The following is a 19,729-nucleotide window of genomic DNA, read 5'->3' as shown; positions in this document are numbered from 1 at the left end:
ATGCTACAGTGGCTGTTATTTGAATGTATCTTGCATCAGTGCACAGTGCCTGTGACCCTGTTGAAAAAGTTTACATGACAGCAGTTTTTCCAAACACAGCATCAGGAGTGGGAAATTATTTTCTATAGTTGAAATGAACAAGCCCTGATATTGTTTAGATACTTATATTGATTATTTTGTTGGCGGAAATTGGTCCAAACGCACAGAATTTGTGACGGTCCCCTTAACTACATCCTCCCTCCTGTCTCCTGTCTGTCAGATCCGGCGGCAGGGTGGCATCCAGCTGCTGGTGGACTTGCTGGACCACCGGATGACCGACGTTCACCGCAGCGCCTGCGGAGCCCTGAGGAACCTGGTGTACGGCAAAGCCAACGACGACAACAAGATCGCCCTGAAGAACTGCGGGGGCATCCCGGCTCTGGTGCGACTGCTCCGGAAGACCACAGACGTGGAGATCCGGGAGCTGCTCACTGGTAAAAACTTTTACGTTTACTAAGACTTGATTTTACTTTATTTTTGCAGCAGGGGTTGATTTCACTGGCATTCTGTCCACAATCTACACACTGCCTTTTCCAGGGGAAAATCTGCAATTTTTCTACCACACGTTCGCTTGTGTGTCTGTGTGCAGCTGAAACAAGACACCTTTTTTTCCAAACCTCATTTCAGTGAAACTACCACGCAGCTGGTCATACTAAAAGTTCGACCTAGAAGTCACAGGTGCACAAGTTCTAAAATGGCAGCTTACAGCTCAGCCTGTTGGCGAAAATGTCTTTTATAATGAGTGAATGAAGCTGAGTGCAAAATCTACGAAGGGAAATAACTACATACACTCCCATATAACCAGGGCTGAGACTACGGTCTACAGTTTGAATCTTTACTATTTTCAAGTATTTAAAATTGATGGAAACCTTGGTAACATTGTCAATGAGGCCAAATGTCTATAATGCATTCAAAACAAACATATAATGCATTATAATCTGCTTGTAAGCACTGTATAATTATATTTAAAGTACTCCTAAATATTCATAATGCTTTATAATAATAATCATAAACACATCATAAAGCATTATATTTGCTTCATAATTGCTGGTCTCTCACTGACTTTTTCTTTTTGCAATAGATTTTCCCATAGTTGTAGTACATAATAATCTTTTAATAATGCATTACTTTAAGAAGAATGATTGATGTCACAGTATACTGTTAGAAGTATGAATGAATAAAACCAGAAAAGAAGAAAAGTTCATGTTATGTTATATTATTTGCAGCTTTGTGTTTAAAATCAATTATTTTGAGTAAAATATTCCGGGAAAATAATAATCTAAAATTACAGGAAAACCTTGCACCTCGGTGTGCACATACATTTGTGTACAAATATAATCAACTTGTATTCATATTCAGGCACAGACACATTATTATATATCATTTGCCTCTCATGTACAACCACACACACTGTGAGGATGTGGAGAAGGAGAAACATTCAGAGTATCCGGCTATACAACACACAAAACACACTGTACTCTGTACTACACGTGAGCACAAATATAGACACACACACAGACACACACACAAAGGAGAGAACCACCTGCCTGCTTCCCAGCACTCATCAAGTACTGTTGACTTGTCAAAATAAGATCCTGTGGAAAGGGCTGCACTGCACTATCAACAGCAGGTTTGTATTCTCTGTCAGTAAACACAAATATCGTCCACGTTGTAAAAAGTGTAGTCAGGATTGACTATTTTAAGTTTCTAAACCCACCAAGGCCTCTCGCCATCAAAAGGATTACCAGCAGTGCCTCTACCAGTGTTTGTTTGTTTTTTTTTACACTTTTTACGTTATATGTCCTTGTAATCCCTTTCTAATTGGCATTCACACGGACTGCCAAAAGGTCTTTTCCTCTGGAGTGGGATGGAGAGACGACAAGGCTAAAAGAGGAATACTACTACTATTTTCAAACTGATCTACATCAAGGATCCTCAGGGGGGAGGGGGTTCATTCCAATCCTGGAGCCAAATGAGAAAAAATGGATTTATCTTAGCATCGCCCACACTCATGAAAACATCTCTGCTGTAGAACCTGTCAGAAGCACAGTATTTCAAGGCATGCAAGCAGGATTTGAGTTATTTCTGCTTTCTAGGACTGTTTAATGTTTAGTCTGTTTTAGGTTGATATTAGGAAAAAGTGAAGGTCAGAGCCCTTATGTATTAGACAGTGATCAGTATAAGGACTACAGGTTGGAGCATCATGATTTTTGGGCCAATTAATGATAATTAATGATTTGGCATCAGGATTGATCAGACCAAGTTGGACCAAGTGTGTTACACTGTGGGCCAGTTGGTGCAGACAATCGGTAGTTAAAAATCACGCATTCATTCTAAACGTTCGAGCTTGAAAGTTCACTGTGGAAACAGAAAAGCTCTTCATCAACAGATGCAGTTCATTGATGGATCCATTGACGTGAAGGCGCTTCTGTGGACAGGAAATCATAAAAACGCCTCTACTGAGAATGCAGAGCCACAGATCATTAGCGATTATCTCACTCTTATGCAGTTCACTGTCCTCCAGATCTCCCCACATTTCTTGATCCCGTCCTTTTCTCCATCCATTATCTCATCCAGATGAGGCTTACATCCGCTATTTCTTAATCTTTTCAATGCAAACTGATTGGATGGAGGACCGTTTGTGTTTTGGAACAGGAAACGCGGACATTGACGTTATCACAGAATTTTGGGGATCGCCTGATGTGACTCTTATCGTAGCCCATCTGTAGTTCAGTGTTTTCTACCCACTTTCTGACTATCAAAACAAAAATGGTGGTGTTCTTTCTAGGTTTTAAAAATTGGAGAGTGTAATGTTAGCCAGAGCTAGCAAAATGTCAGCTATTCTTTTCCAGCTATGACTGACTGATTGGACGATTCTGCCAACGTTGAGTGTAGTACATCTGACTTTTTAACAAGACCACAGTTTTATCGCTTTCATAATTAACATTTGTAGGTATATTAATCAAAACCATGGTCTTTTCCTTACCTTCACCAAGTGTTTTGGTCATTTATCCCTAACCATACTATGACCAAAGTTTACGTGCCACAACCACAATCTTTCAAAGTTTACGTGCCACAACCGCAATCTTTCCCTGGCATGGCAGTGTTGCAATGCGCAGATACTTTGGAGTCCGAGGATTTTAAAAACACTATAGCATCGAAACGCAAAAAGAAAACGTTGTAATTTATCTCATACTGTGTTGTTGTTTTTTTGCTGCTCTTGTCCGGCAATAGGGTTGGTTTCCGACATCCAAGTTGTAACTTCAATTTTAAAACACGGCATTTCCTGAAAAAGCGAACAAATTTGGACGTGTATTGGGAGCCAAAGTCCATCGATCGAGGAATTGGAAATATACACTTGTGAGATGTAAACGTGTGAATCCGTCCTTATCGTTACCTTCCATCCCACAGGATGTGAATGCAGGCTCAGCCTACCGAGTGTCCAACTCCGCTGTTACAATCATACTTATGCAAATGTCCTTGCAAACTGTCCCTGTGTCCCACAAAGGCCCGTGAGCCTTCATCCACTCTCCTAATTATTTACAGCAGTACTTCTCATCAGGATGACATGACATTTCTGGTGAGGGACAAACATTTTAAGCATCATTCGTGGTAATGAGAGACAGCCGTGAATACTGACGCGCACTCAAACCGAGCGCAGGGAACCCTCATCAGGGAAGTGAAATCGAGACACGTCCTCGGAGTTATACCAACACATGTGCCACACATATATGTTTATATGACTTTAGTGAGTATAGAAAAGGGTTTAGGCTTAGCAGAGATGGAAATAAAAGATTGTTTTTGGTATGCTGCCAGAGTCTTAAAGAAGATTACCATATAAATTAGAGCAGAAATTCAAGGCACGGAGCACAGAAATCCCTCCTGTCACAAATTAATCAGTTGAACGGCCGACCGGACGCAGACAGAGCGCGCTCTCCTCCTCTCTCTCTCTCTCTCTCTCTCTCTCTCTCTCTCTCTCTCTCTCTCTCTCTCAAAGACCCAGAGGAAATAACTATCTCTCCCCCTGTTTCTCAAACTCTCTCGCTAACTCCCCTAGCCCTCTGTGGTTGGGGTTTTGTAATTGGTCTCCCATTCTCCTCCTGTCCTCTTTGCCTTTCTCTGTCTCCACTTTTTCCACTCTTTCTCTATATATATCGCCTAACCTCCCTGCCTTGCTCTCTCTCTGGTGAGTATTTTGAGTCAGGATCACAGTGGGAAGTCAAGCTGCTTGCCTTGCTAGCTACAAATTCAGCTACCCACACAAATGCGAAGTTTGTTTGATGTTGTTTGTTGCGCTCTCTCTCTCTTTTTCTCTCCTTTTGGTTTAATAATTTCTCTCTCTTGCTCTCTTTTCCATGCCTGTTCAGAACTGAAGATGATTATCTAAAGGGAATATAGCTGCTTTGAAAGGACAGATATTAGCTCTACCTGCAGATTCAATGCAGCTTACATCGGAGCATAATGTGATTGCTTGGATGTATTCATGTGATTTGTAAGCGGGTATTTTCTGAGGTTGTCAAAGACAATTACTGTAAGAGTGAGTGTTTTTGTAGCTCACTTACAACAAAAGTCTTTGTGTATCTCAGTTTTGATCTACAATTATTGATCCTGGCTTGAACTAGGAAGTGATTTATGAATAATTAATTAATTCGTTTTAAATGCATTAAGAAACAGAAAGGAGTAATTATTGACAGAGGAAATGCCAACAGCGTGAAATCTTCCCTCTCTGACTTTCAGAGCGCTGCGCTTTCTTGAACTTCTTTTTTCCCTTTTTTAAAATGTTGCACATCATCAGTGGCTGTTGTCATCACAAAGCAACTTTTTCATCCAGTCACAGCAGAGCACTTCATCGTAAGTGACAGGTCTGGATTGCTCATGTTTGCTGTCAGCTCCCTCATAAGCAGATCTGGAAGTTATCAGGCTCACACTGTGATGGGAACTCTCCGCAGTCTGGATGCGATCTGGTCGCCATGCTCATCCAGCTTAGGCAAAGCAAAGAAGTGTAGAGCGCCATCTCGAAAGAAGGAGGGAAACACAGGTTAAAAGGGGGCACTGCATTAATTAAAAAGAATTGTGGATTATTTACAAAATTAAGATGGGTTAAGATTGGTGCCATCAAGTCATCAGAACATGTTTTATACCAGCTCCTTGCAACACATGGTATATAGTGCTACATATAGTGCAAACATGAACTATGTAAAAACTAATATTAGTCCATGTCTTTATAAAAATAATTTCTAATATAGAAATATAAGAACTTGATGCTGGAGTACAGAAAGGGGGCGGCACTAAGATGTTGCTAAGTCACCTAAAAAGAAAAATCAATATCAGTTAAGTGTACGCTATATTGAGAATATTTTCACTGCTTTACCTTGAAGTCAGACAGCCCATATTCTGACGGGGAACTGAAGCCGTTATATCCATCTATGCTGTCTTCAAAGCCACAAGACTCTTTTTTACCACAAAGAACACAAGAGCTGCTCGCCTATACTGAGTTAACAGTTTGAGTTATTGTGTGAAAATGTCTGTGTTTGTCAATAGAGTCCTGTGGCTTTGAACAGAGCAAAAGAACAGGTTTGCTACCTTGTCAGAAAGGGCTGTCTGAAGGCAAGGTAAAGTGGTGAAAATATTCAAAATTCACACTTCAACTGATATTGATTTTATTTATGTGTGTAGTTGTGTTTTGCTGAGAGATACACTGACTATGAAGTACCACATATAACCCCACTGAACGATCCCTTTAAGTTATACTGTGCTCACTAACTTACTTTATTTTAAACTGTGACTTTTAACTGACTTCCTCAGTAAAAGGTTTTAATGCTCAACCTGTTTCATAATTGCAGGTAAATAATATTTGAATCTGTCAACACCAGATTGAAACGCGAGCAAAATGTATGTATGGTATTATTACAGTAGTTTATCAGTGTGTCAGTCTTTTTTTTTCTGCCTGCCTGCATCGGCAAAATACCTGCAACACTAAAGATGGAATAAGATATGATACGATGAATAAATAAAAACATAACGCTGCAGCAGCAGGCTTGGTAGCCGAGTTGTTACAGTGCATGTCAAATGGCAGCAACGTCCGCGGTTTAATTCCAGCCTTGGGACCTTTGTTGCATCTCACACGCCTATATCTCCAACCCCCATTTTCAGTCAGCCTCAAATAATGGCCAAAAAAGCCAAATATATCTTAAAAAAGATCAGAAATACAGTACAGTAGCAGAGGTATAGAGCTTTACATCTTTGCTGGTTGACCTTGATGTCTTCTGCAGTATATTGCTTAGCTACACTGTTTTTAATGATAATGACATTAAAGGACCCAAACTGAACAAACATGATTCCAGGCTCATTAACACAAAGCTGTAGGCCTTTGTGGCCCAAGTGATTAACAGTGATCGACGCTTACCTCATTATGAACACAAAGAGTAAAGCTTATGCCTAAGGTTTCTAGATTGAGGGCAATAAATGTGTGCAAAAATTGATGGCTACCAAATTAAGCCTTTTCCTCTCAGACGCCTGCATAAATACCGTGAGTGCTGGGACTCCAAAGTACAGTATAGCGAGTGTCAGTAGTTAAAGTGTCCAAGTCTTTTTAATCTGACATGTCTTCCACTTTATTCTAAGAATTTATATGTCACTATGTTAATATTATGCTAATATATGGATGTCATGACGTAGGGGGAGAGCAGGGTCGGTTGGGACACAAAATAACCTTCCATTACTCGATTACTCCCTGAAAAAATACAGGTGCCTAATAAAAATATTAGTTTTTTAGAGCGCGACCCACAAGTGAAAGGCAAAGTTTTGTTGAATGTACAAGGAGTGCATTTTCCCAAAATTCTTCCTCCCGGGGATGGTTACTTGATTTCAAAAGTAAATATATTAATTGAAAAAAGAAAAGAAAAGCGGTCTACCTTTGAACACCTTTGATTGTACAATGTACTTGTTGTATTGTGTATGTGGCATAACTACAAACAGTATGGTAGAAGAACAATAACTAAAAATCTACTAACAAGCTGTAGTCTTTCACTGGTCTCAACATGACACCAGTCACTGTTTTCTACATTCTGCTCTGCTTCTGACGATGATGGCAATGACAGAAGATGACGACTGACTCATCCATTGAGTTGTTGAAAGGAATCCAAAGCCTTCTACAGACCCGTTGAAATGGCATGCAGTTTACACAGTGTCTGTTTCTCTCTTGTGACAAAGGCACCCCGCTGTCTTCAAGGGCACATCATCAGTGTTGGGTCTTTAGAGATGCTGCGCACAAAACATGGTTACAAGCAGCTCCTGAAGGTGCTGACACATAAGGGATGATGTACAGAGATTGGGTCAATTTTGCCAAATGAATCCCTTCAGGGTGAACAGGTTACAGAGCTACTTACTAAAGAGATCAATCGTTTGACACTAAATATTTACTTGATAATGGTGCTATTGATCTAAAAATAAAAAAATGGCAATGGCGATCACAACTGTATTCAGATAAATGTATTCAAAGTAACAGTCTGTTATTCATTGAAATGTTCTGATATTAATAGAAGCGGTCTGTTTTTCATAGAAGCGGTTTGTTTTTCAAAGCAACGGTCTCTTATTCTTTTGAACGATTTCCAACACCTTTACACACCTAACATTTTGGAAGGGTGAAGTCCAGCAAATTTGAAAAACACAACAAAAAGAACTCAAAAAACACACTTTGTAAAAATAAAGAGTCCACAAAGAAACACTACAAAATTTGTCAGGAGAATTGCGGAACAGAGAAAATAAAGAAAAGAAATAAAGAGGCAACAAAGATATGTGCCACGATGTTGCAGAAGAGAGAAATACAACAAGGGAGTGAAGATAAAGATGGGAATTGGTTAAGAGACAAAGAGAGATTGCCATCATATTCATTTCCCCTTCCACCATATAACAGCACATCGCTAACGTCCTGCTGCCACTCATGATGTAAGGCTGAGGCAATTAACCTCCTTCATCTGTCATACACTCATGGTTTTGTCTGCGTGTGTGTGCTTGCATGTAGCATGCACTAATACTAGGCCACATTTAGTGTTTATTTTGTGTGTGTGAGATAGTTTGTGTTTGCGAGCCAGTGTTTCAGATCAAAGATAAAATCACCTCAGGAAGACGATGTCATACTCTACACAGCAAGAAATGACTCTGGCAAACAGCTGTCAATGGGCCATATATTTAACAGTGACAACAAAAAAAAGTTAAGTTATAAATGCAAAAATGGCGGTATTGATTGTTGTTCATATTACGGTGTATTTCTGTTATCAGTACAATGTTTAGTACAATTAACAGTGACAAAATTATTTTTTTACAAAGAAATATATGCACAAATTATTGTCTGGGCTGATATATATATTTATATATTTATGGTGTTTCACTGAAACTGAATTTAACAGTGTGGATGAGATTTGTTTTATTCATCCTGGTAAGCTGCCTTGGTGTTCGTCAACAGTACATTAGCGTTTTTTACTGACATGGATTGTAACCAGCACCCAACCACACGTTCTTGTAATGATTCAGACATATCCATATCCAACAACTATGTACACTTGTGTGGCGAGAATATGAAGTCACAGCATCCATTTTTCAAGAATTCTAGAAAGAAGTGTTGTTCACCCAATTCGCCAAAGTAACACATTTTCTGATTTAACAAAAAAAACATTAAAAAAAGATTATATAAATATGCCTCTCCCCAAAATATGTCCTAATTACTCTGGATAATCAACAGACCATACGTGTACATAGAAACTACGTCCTACTATGGCTAATTAGCCATTGTAAGATAACGGTGTATCGAAGTAAGCTAGTGACATAATGAGTTAAGCTAACAGCGTATTAAAAACACAGAAATAAAATAGACCTTCTCATTTAACTGTCAGCCAACAAGCTCATCTACCAAACTGCTCTATACAGAATGATGATATCAGTTCCCTTTGTAGTATTATTCACTTTGTGAAACTGAGGGGCGGAAAACAAGCCTTTCACAGCAACACATGCTGACTCCCAGATGTGGAAATCAAGGTCAGCTCGAATGAATACGTGTCGCATCCAATGTCAAGGTTATCAAAAAAAAAACACTGCTCCTCTTTTTACCCTCTTGAGCAGCAGACAAGATGAGACGGAGGGAAAAAACTCTTGCTAACGCGACACGGCCGGCTAATTACCTCCACAAAGGCCAGAAGCTAGTCGTTTTGAAACTCCTCCTTACCACAAACTGACAATGCAGCCTTAACACCCAGCATAAGCACACCGAGTCCAAGCGGCTGACAGAGTTAAGACTGATTTGTCGAGGGGGCTCAGAGATGCACACACACACTCACACTCACACACACAAACACACAAAAGAACAAACTCATGAAAACCCACAAAGACAGATAACAGGAGCTGTAATTACACATTCGCTGTTCAGCCGAGGGTAAACAACTCGGCATTTAAGAGAGGACGCCTTATTCCAAACACACAGACACACAGATGGAAGGATAGGATGTTTTACCACTATTACAGCTATAATTACAACCATCAAGGAGAAGGAGGGGAGTTCAGATATGAGGAAGGTCAACGGCAATCTTGATGTGTTGCAAAGATTCGCAAGGTTACCGCAGTTTAGTGTGTTTGATCGTTTATATATGTAAAACCACGCAAGGAGTTTTGCAGCAAAATTATTTGCCTCTCTCCACATGTGTGTGTGTGAGAGAGAGAGAGAGAGAGAGAGAGAGAGAGAGAGAGAGAGAGAGAGAGAGAGAGAGAGAGAGAGAGAGAAGCAGAGCTTTTGCCTATTCAATGTGTGTTTGTGGCGACTTGTAAAAAGAGCAAGCGGTAATTGGTAGGCAGGAGGACACACTCCATTTTTTTGGTTGGCTGGTCCCTGTATGTTGAATTCAGGTGAGGATTAAGAGCAGCGGAGAAGCGCGGTGGAACATTTTTGTAAGTGATTTACTGCCTTCAGTACTTTTTTTCTTTTCTTTTTTTTTGGTTTACACTCTCAATTAATGACAGCAGCACTGTGGTGCGATAAATTAAAGGTCATGTTTCGAAATATTAGCCAAACATTTGAAATGCATCACTCCTGTGTAATTAAAGATGCACGATAAGTGGGGGTTGTTTATGTATTAGTGTACTTGTGTGTATTTCTGCCCTTATCATTATTATTATTATTATTATTATTATTATTATTCTGTACATGAACATTTTCAATCATTCAATACATAGAATTACCATAGGACAATTTAAAGAAATTTGAGAAATGATGTAATCTGTAGTAATAATTATAAAACAGTACACTGTAAAACAAGTCAGAGCCAGACAGCAAGCCCTGGGACAAAAAGTGAGTTACAAATTGCTGTGAGTGTTGGCAGACTTATCATTTGCCATCACCACATCTAGCCCCTTAAAAGAGAGACGCCAACTCAACCCTCATAATAATGTGGCACAGAAGCTGCCGTCGATCCAGCAGGTGTTGAAATAACATCACCGAAAATGAACGCCGGTCTGGAATCAGTGCTAACGTTAGCACTGTAAGGATACTAGCCTAACATTAATGTTTAATGCTGTGAAGGAACAGATGGCTTTAACCTCCTGTTGTGTAGGTTTTACGGTAATTCATTTTGATCCATGATAGCTGATTATAAATCCAAAATATAACATACATTATCACCTAATGTTGCGTTAGATCTTCTTGAACAACTTAAGTTCTTGTGAACATTTTTAACTTTTGTTTGCTATTCATGGCCTGTAGGCCTCATTGACCTGAGCTTGAATATAAAAAAGAAGATTATTTTGACTATAACGAATACTAATAATGAAACATACTGTGCTATTCATCACAGACTGATCAATTCAATTCAATGTGACTTTATTGGCATTAAAAACATCTAAAAAACAATGCAGCCAAAACACCAAAATGCAAAAGTACACAATAATATGAATATGAATATTGTCACTTTGTTCAAGTCTCGGTTATTTCTGGGTCTTGATCATATTCTGTGTTGTCTTCATCATGACGTCATAACTTCCTCCTCTAATGCATCTTCCCCGTCAGTTTCCTGGCCTCAAAGATGTGATCAAGAGCCTCACACAACATGTATCGTTTGGTCACTGTGCTGCCACAGAATCAATTCTGCAAAAATGATTTTATCAGATTATATTATCAGGCAAATTACTCTTTAAATCCCTGAATACTGTGCAATTCACAAAGACATCACAGATTACGTCTTAACAATGACAGACGCTTGCAGCACTTGCACTGCTTTGGTCTGGCTTTACTCCGGACCGAAAGGTTACAGAAACTTTGGGCTGACTGGGCAATGCAAAACAGAAAGAAAAATCATAACTTCCTGAGAAAAATGTATACTATGACAAAATAACTCAACTCAGAAGTCCATGAACAGGCTTTTCTGAAACACATACTTTTATCATCCTCATCCTAACGTGTATTTACAGTAAAACATGTATTACACCACACATCATCTGTTCATTGTCAATAGATATATTTATATTTCATGTGTTAAATGTGGGTTGTGCTCTTCCAAAAACAATATTTGGCATTTCAACTTTGTAACCAAAATATATCCATAAAAACATATAATATGAAGGGATGGTCAAGTTTTTGTTGCTTTATTAACACACTGGTTTATGTACAAACATTTAGACAAAACAATGTTTCTCGTTCTACTGTACTGGAACTGCGTTGGAATATTGAGGCCTCTGTTTCTAGTGATTTGAGAGAGAGTGAAGTAATGGTGGTCATCCGGTAGCTCAGCAGCTATTTGCAACCCAGAGAAGTGAAGGGACCGTGGGGCACCCTCTCTGGCTCTGCACCGTGTCGTTGTCTGGACACACGGCCCAGGCTCAGCAGCAGACACTTGACAGGCCAAAAGTCAATCAGTTTCACTTTTAGTGGCTGCTGCTGGTGTTCCACGACTAAATTTCTATCGCCCTCAAGTGGGATAGAGCTGTGGGTCAACTGAAGAACAAATGGACACAGCAGCTGTTGTTTTGTAAGTGACTTTGACCAAACCTCAATCAGTTGATAATCCAATCCCAAATTACATATTATGCCTACTCAATATGTGTACCGTTCAACATACTTTTGTGTGAATAAACAGTGGTGTGTATCTTTTTGAACACAGTGAATTGTAATTACCAACTGCGTAACAATGGTGACCCGTGACAACCTCATGTGACCAAACGATGATTTGTGAGATCCATACACTCTGAACTAATTCGAAAAAATATGTTATCGTCTAGCAAAGTGGAATCTTATACTCGGACTTAAATAGAAGTGTTATTGATGTTACAGAGCTGTCAGCCAAATAGTGGTGCAGGAATGAGTCCTAACATTAGCTTTTTACTTCTGCCGACTGAATTCACACTTCAAAAATCATAAAGTGGTTATCATTTGTGAAGATTACTTTGCTGAACAAAACATGAAAGTATCATAAACATTTGTTTGCCACAGAGCAATAATCCAATGAGGGAACCAGTTTGATGCTAATTTCCAGGTTGGCCTTCTAAAATATGTGTTCCCTGCAGCAGTCTATTGTCTGTTATTTCATCACTACCGCATTGCATTTTGGGATATTTATGCCGGCGCCGCGTCCAGTGTTGGTATTCTGTAATATTTCACTGCTAATAATAGTGCATTTTGCGTACTATTGGTTTCATACCAAGGTTTAAAAAAATCTCACAATTTTTGAGTGTACTAAATAGCAGTATGGATTTATGGACGGAACACAGGTGTTACTAAGAAAAATAATTCAGTCATAAATAATTGTATTACTTCAAACAGTTCCTTTCCCACTGTAACATGTCAAAATATCTTCCATGAAAAGGGCCCATTGTACTAGTTCTCCGAATATGTGTTTAATTTCAGTGTTTTTTTGGAGTTGTATGTCCCTCCTCCTGTGCGCCTCTCCTCTGTTTTTTTTGTCCCTTTTCCTCCTGATTCGTTTTTTGACGTTCTGTCTCCCTGCTGTCCTCCTCAGGTGTTTTGTGGAACCTGTCGTCATGCGACGCCCTGAAGATGCCCATCATCCAGGATGCCCTTGCCGTGCTAACCAACGCTGTGATCATCCCCCACTCTGGCTGGGATACGTCCCCACATACACAGGAGGACCGCAAGCTGCACCTACACTCCTCCCAGGTCCTCCGCAATGCAACAGGCTGCCTCCGGTCAGTGTCACTATATGTTTCTTATCCAACATTAGGACGGGGACTTTTTATTTATACATCTTTTCTTTGTTATTGTACGGCCTACACATTCACTGACTGACTATTTACTGTCGCAAATATTCCTGCAGAGAAATGACATATTCGCTCACTTTGCGGCAAGATTTTACCGCTCACAGTCTGCTACTACCAACCACATTCAGACAGAGAAATAAGTCCCCCTTAGTCTGTTATTTTTAGATAGTAGTCTGTCATCTTTACACAGAGAGCTGACAGACTTCAGCAGCATTTAGGATGACTCACCACTTGGCTTCAGAGCTGCTGTGGCTTTTCGTTTTTACACTTGAGACATGATGCTAGTCATACAGGGAAGTCTGGAAGTAGTAGGACTGTGACACATTCTTTTTTTATGTTGTTTTGGCTCCGTGCTCCAGCACGCCGGATATTTAAAAAAGATAAACAGTGACTATAAAATCCAAGTGTATCCGATGTTATTGGCTGTGTTTTTCAGAATTTCTTCTTGGCCCCCTCTGCGGAATACCTGACATTATTATTTTATTATTATTATTATTTTAAAACAATTGAAATGACAGGAAAAAAGTCCTTTTACTTAAGACCGTCATTCATTGGGTTTTTTCTGGCCACTTGGCGGCAGTGCAACAAGCTGTAAGCATAACACTGACATGCTGGCAACTTAAAAAGTCATCGTTGAACCAGGTGACACAAATGGGGAGAGGCATGCATGCATATTTTATTCTTCATTAGAATCAGATCATATATAGTATGTGTTTATATCCTCATTGTAAGTTTTGTTATAGTACAAATAGCATCAACTATATTATCTTAAATTCCACTACATATAGGAGCTACATATATTAATTAACTACTAATTGCATTAATGTACAGTGCAGTATAATCACTTATGTATCTATAAATACACATGAATATGCCTGTTATTAGCTTATTTATGCTTGTTGTGATAATAAATTGGCTCGGCTCATTCTTGCTAATTATGAATATTAAATACAGGAGACTGAGAATTAGGAATAATGAATGCATGTTTGATAGACTAACCTTACCGAATAATACATCCTCTACCTTTTACACGCCATCATTAAACATAATGTGTGTGTGCGTGCATATGAATTGTGATGTTGAGGCCGCAGTCCCTCTTAGCTCTGTGTTTTGTAAAAGTCAATGAAAATGCTCCACAGCTCTGATAGCAATAGTAGAGGAACTAGCTGTTTCTAAATATTTTCTAGTATTTCACCTCCAGGAACCCATTTCACTTAAAGGTATACAGACACAACTTGTCATGCCTTCATTTCAGGCCTCCTGTGCTCTCCATCCTACAAATAGCATGTGTCTTGGGGTATCTAAAGAACGTGTATACATGCTTTAATGTTGAAAAAACACATTATTTTCCTCACACTGGCTGTCTGTATATACCTATATACCTATATTCACCCTCTGTCTGAAACGCTCTGTTTTAGCGCCTGTCTCTTTAAGCCTTAAGCCCCCGTATCGAAAAAGCCCAGTCTGCTCCAATTGTCTTGTGATAAAAAATATGGTGCACCCCTTGCTCCAGCTGTGGCCAGTATATTACAATGTTACAAGGTTAATTTATTGTAATTGTTTTCATTGTTCGTGCACGCATTGTAAAGCGTCAATATTGTATAACCTTGTAAATTTTATCTTATATTCTGTTTTTAGGTTTATTTTGTAACATCTGCCTCTTGGGACTACAGATGAAAAATAGCCTCTTGGCTAACTCTGCCGCATTTACAGAAATGTTTTTATTAATGTGCATTGTCCCTTATCAAATAAACCAATAAAAAAAAATAAAAAATTGGACAACAGGGTTGCGCAACAAAAGGCAGTTTTGTAGTCACACAAACGTAAAATTAAAAATATATTATATGTGGAGTGTGGAGAACGAATTTAAGGGTCTCACAGCCTGCATGTGACATAGTTACGAGCTCTAAATCTGATTGCCTTGTTGAATCACATGTTTTCTGATCTACTTAACTCACAAAATCTGACTGGGTGTTATTTCACAGTTTGTAGGCTGGTAGGAACTCCAGATATCCAAATGTATGTGCACAAGCACTGAAAATATGTTGTCCACTTTAAATCCTACAGTCAAAACATTATTTCAGGCATTTTATGTCCAGGAATGTAGCTTAACAAAGGAATTCAGACAATTGACCAATCAGAGCCTTGAGGATTCAAACATGTTGATCTTATAGCTTGCTAGCTACGAAGGAGCAACCTCAAAAAGCAAGATCAATTTCAGGGCCTTTAAAGTAGGTATAGCCAATCGTATTGATATAAAATGTGTTGGTGAGATGCTTTCCAAAGCTGCATGATGAAATTTTCTGTAGCCAAGACGGAGCTCATAAATATTTTTAACAGAGACATGTAGGCTGTGTACCAGACATTTTTTTGATGTGCTACTGGTTCCCCTCCATCAACCACTTCAGCATCAAAAGAAAACAACAACACATCTTGCAGGCAGAATAATGACAACTTCGCCATGAAACATTCACAAATGCAAATGCACATCAACTGTGTATATATATATTTGTTTTTTTTCTTGCATTATCTTATTATTTCTGCAGACGTATATGTGAAACAGTAGAACAAATAAATGTGCTTTAATACACGTTGTTTCATGTAGAATAGAGTGGGATTGCTGCCATGACTACATTTACATCTCTGTCTGCAAGGTTATCTTGCTTCCTGTGTATGTGTGTGTGTAGGTGTGTGTGTGTGTGTGTGTGTGTGTGTGTGTGTGTGTGTGTGTGTGTGTGTGTGTGTGTGTGTGTGTGTGTGTGTGTCTGTGCCCATGCTCCTGTTCGTCTCTGTCCCATGGGTGGTCCATTAATCTCAATTGCAATCTTGGTGAAAACAAACTACACATATCGGGTGCTTACCCAAGCTTCTAATACTGTATGTGTGTGAAAATGGACACATCTGGTTCTGTGTGTATTCTCGAGCCTGGTGGTGTGTGTGTAGGTGTGTGTGTGTGTGTGTGAATGGGTGTGTGTGTGTTGCAGGAGATAGTTTTGTGTGGATCTGCTCCCTAAACTCAAAGGGCTAATTCATCTTTCTCACGCCTCGTTAGGGAATGCGGGGAGTCTGATTAAAGATTGAATATTTCATGGCGGGCTTGGTGTATCGTCGCCCACCTGCTCTCCTCTCTCTCTTTCTCTCTCTCTCTTTCTCTCTCTCTCTCTCTCTCTCTCACCATCTCCTCTTCGCATTTCTCATTTTCTCTTCCTCCCTCCCCCTCATGCTCTGTCTCTGTCTCGTTGTTATTACTCCATTTATTCTCTCTCTCATTCTATACCTCCTTGTATCCCTTTGTCATTCTGTCTCGCCCTGTCTCTGCCTCGCCGTCTCTCACTTTCACACACACATTTCTCTCCCTGCTTACTCACTGCTTTTTCCCTCCATATGTGTGTGTGTGTGTGTGTTTATGCTGTTGTGCCAACTAACAGAAGCTGCTGAAACTTCTGCCGCTAGAAATCTGAATGTGAATTATGTGTGTTGAATTTTTTGATTTGACACCTTTTTTTTGTAGCAGCCAAAATTACAGTAAAATCACCCATCTTTCTCCATTAAAATTACAAAAAGAAAGCAGCACCTGCAACTTCAGCCAAGTCAACAGGTAGCTTATCCATCCTCAGTACATGTATCAAATGATCTGTGTGGGTGACGCAGTGATCACAGCGGCCTGTTAAAATGTTCTTTGGGAAGAGGCACTACTAATATCAACTGACATGATAAGTGCAGGAATCTCCTTTCTCTTGCAGCTGTATCCATTAGCTGCTGTGCTAAAGGAAAGAGTTTAATTATCATTATCTGGAGTGATGGTTGTTATGCCAGTTAGCTCTGACAAAGTGAGCAACGAGGTAATCTCTATGAACCGATATCTGCATATGAATGCAGAATCTGTAGGCAACGGATCAAGATTTTTGTATTGAAAGAATTCCATTTACAGTCCTGTTGTAGTCCAAGTAGAATTGATCAAATAAAGTTTGAAGGGCCTTGGTTGCATGCAGGTAAAGAGTCAGTGTGGATACTAAAAGAGGCGGGGTGCATTACCCGAAATGCAATCTTATCAACTACAATTAATCTTTTTATTAGTTTAAAAAAAAAAAGTATCTGCATACGAATGCAGAGAAACAATCCAGTTGTCAATGTCGTCTCTCAACTCTATTCTTGAGTCTCAAGTTGCTGTTCAGACTGTGAACGATGACCGGTGTTGATATCCATTATCTGTTATATGGATATCTACTGGAAACATCGGAACCCCCGAAATATTGGCCACCGGCCCCAGAGGCTTAAATGCCATCAGACCGATAGCCAATTGGACTTCTTTTTTCAAATTGCCGTTCATGATAGCCGTCAATGATTCTATGCTAATCGCTAATGCTAATCGCTGAGTTTGAACTCCAAACATCTTTGTGAATTTGAGTTGCATACTCGGCTTTGATTGCTATGTTGAGTGTAAGGCTGACCTTAGCATTTGATTAGCTAGTGAGAAACAAGTTAGTGATTAGCATTTGCACTAAAATGTCAAGATTTGGACATGAATCCATCAACAACACTACTAAATATCCATATACTGTAGGCAAGGCAAGTTTATTTGTATAGCACATTTCAACAACAAGGTAATTCAAAGTGCTTCACATAGAACCATTAAAAGCATCAAAACATAATGCAAAATAAAAGGAGATTTAAAAACAATTAAGAACATCATTGAAACATTAAAAACAGTCATTAAAACACTAAAAAGCAGTGTAAGAAATAAAATACAGTAGTAAAATGCAGAAATGCAGGAAATGTATTAATATCCTTGAATCTGGTTCAATTAAAGGCAGCAGTAAACAGAAAAGTCTTCAATCTTGATTTAAAGCAGCTGAGGGTCTCAGCAGACCTGCAGCTTTCTGGGACTTTGTTCCAGATATGTGGAGCAGAAAAACTGAACGCTGCTTCTCCATGTTTAGGTTTGACTCAGCAAGCAGGTCAGAGATGTATTTTGGCCCTAAACCATTCAGTGCTTTATAAACCAACAGCAGGATTTTAAAGTCAATTCTTTGTTGGACAGGAAGCCAGTGCAAAGACCTCAGAACTGGAGTGATATGGTCCACTTTCTTAGTGAGGACTTGAGCTGCAGCGTTCTGAATCAGCTGCAGCTTTCTGATTGACTTTTTACAGAGACCTGTAAACACACCGTTACAGTAGTCGAGTCTACTGAAGATAAATGCATGGACAAGTTTTTCCAAATCCTGTTGAGACATAAGTCCTCTAATCCTTGATATATTCTTCAGGTGATAGTGGGCTGATTTTGTAATTGTCTTGATATGGCTGTTCAGGTTGAGGTCTGAATCCATAACTACACCTAGATTTCTGGCTTGGTTTGTGGTTTTTAACATCAGTGATTGAAGCTGAGCGCTGACTTTCAATCGTTCGTCCTTGGTACCAAAAGCAATTACTTCTGTTTTATCTTTGTTTATTTGAAGAAAATTCTGGCACATCCAGTTGTTGATTTGTTCAATGCATTTACCCAGCCCTCGTATGGGATTATAGTCCCCTGGTGATATAGTTATGTAGATTTGTGTGTCGTCTGCATAATTATGATAACACACTTTGTTGTTTTCCATAATCTGAGCTAGTGGAAGCATGTAGATGTTGAACAGAAGAGGCCCCAGTATTGAACCTTGGGGAACACCATGTCATTTTAGTCAGCTCTGATGTATAATTAGCTACAGACACAAAGTATTCTCGGTCATTCAAACCAGTTAAGTGCTGTGCCAAAGAGTCCCACCCAGATTTTTTGTCTTTCTAGTAGTATGTCATGGTCGACCGTGTCGAATGCAGCACTGAGATCTAGTAATACTAAGACTGAAATTCTGCCACTGTCTGTGTTTACGTGGATGTCGTTGAAAACCTTAACAAGAGCAGTTTCAGTCCTGTTGTGCTGTCGAAAGCCTGACTGGAAGACATCAAAACAGTTATTTACAGCCAAGAAGTTGTTCAGCTGTTGAAAAAAAAAAGAATTCAATTATTTTACTTAAAAATGGGAGGTTTGATACTGGCTTATAATTTTTCATTGTTGCGGAGTCTAAATTAGCCTTCTTTAGGAGCGGTTTAATAACTGCAGTTTTTAGGGCTTGTGGGAAGACACCTGAGAGAAGGGATGTGTTTACAATTAGTAAAAGATCAGTGGTCATGCAGTTTGAAATATTTTTGAAAAAGTATGTTGGTAGAATATCCAAGCAGCAGGAGGATGACTTCAGATGTTGAATAATGTCTTCTAGGCTTCTAAGGTCGATTGAATGAAATTGTGTCATGATATTTGAATGGATGTTATTCAGAAAGGGTAATCTAAAAGACACTGGTTTTCAGCTACAAAAGTGGTTTGGGGATTTAGTTACATTTTTAAGTGTCATTATCACATTAACAGCAAAGTTAAAAGTGTGATGAGTTGATCTAGTTGGTC

At 39.2% G+C, this 19,729-nt stretch overlaps 1 protein-coding gene across 5 annotated transcripts in view; it reads left to right on the top strand.

The window, feature by feature from the left end:
- ctnnd2b (catenin (cadherin-associated protein), delta 2b) overlaps nt 1-19,729 on the top strand; it is a 168,947-nt gene that overhangs the window by 129,470 nt on the left and 19,748 nt on the right. For all 5 annotated transcript variants that reach the window (XM_068738059.1, XM_068738058.1, XM_068738056.1 and 2 more), the window contains 2 exons: nt 260-473; nt 13,035-13,221. In XM_068738059.1, coding sequence (XP_068594160.1) covers nt 260-473; nt 13,035-13,221 — 401 coding nt within the window. The remainder of the gene's footprint in view (nt 1-259; nt 474-13,034; nt 13,222-19,729) is intronic.

Source organism: Cebidichthys violaceus, unplaced genomic scaffold (genome assembly GCF_023349555.1).
Source record: "Cebidichthys violaceus isolate CVI_PGR_0920_01 unplaced genomic scaffold, fCebVio1.0.p SCAF_8, whole genome shotgun sequence".
NCBI classification, from domain to species: Eukaryota; Metazoa; Chordata; class Actinopteri; order Perciformes; family Stichaeidae; genus Cebidichthys; species Cebidichthys violaceus.
Note: the sequence above shows the minus strand (reverse complement) of the source record. Positions and strands in the feature narration are given on the sequence as shown.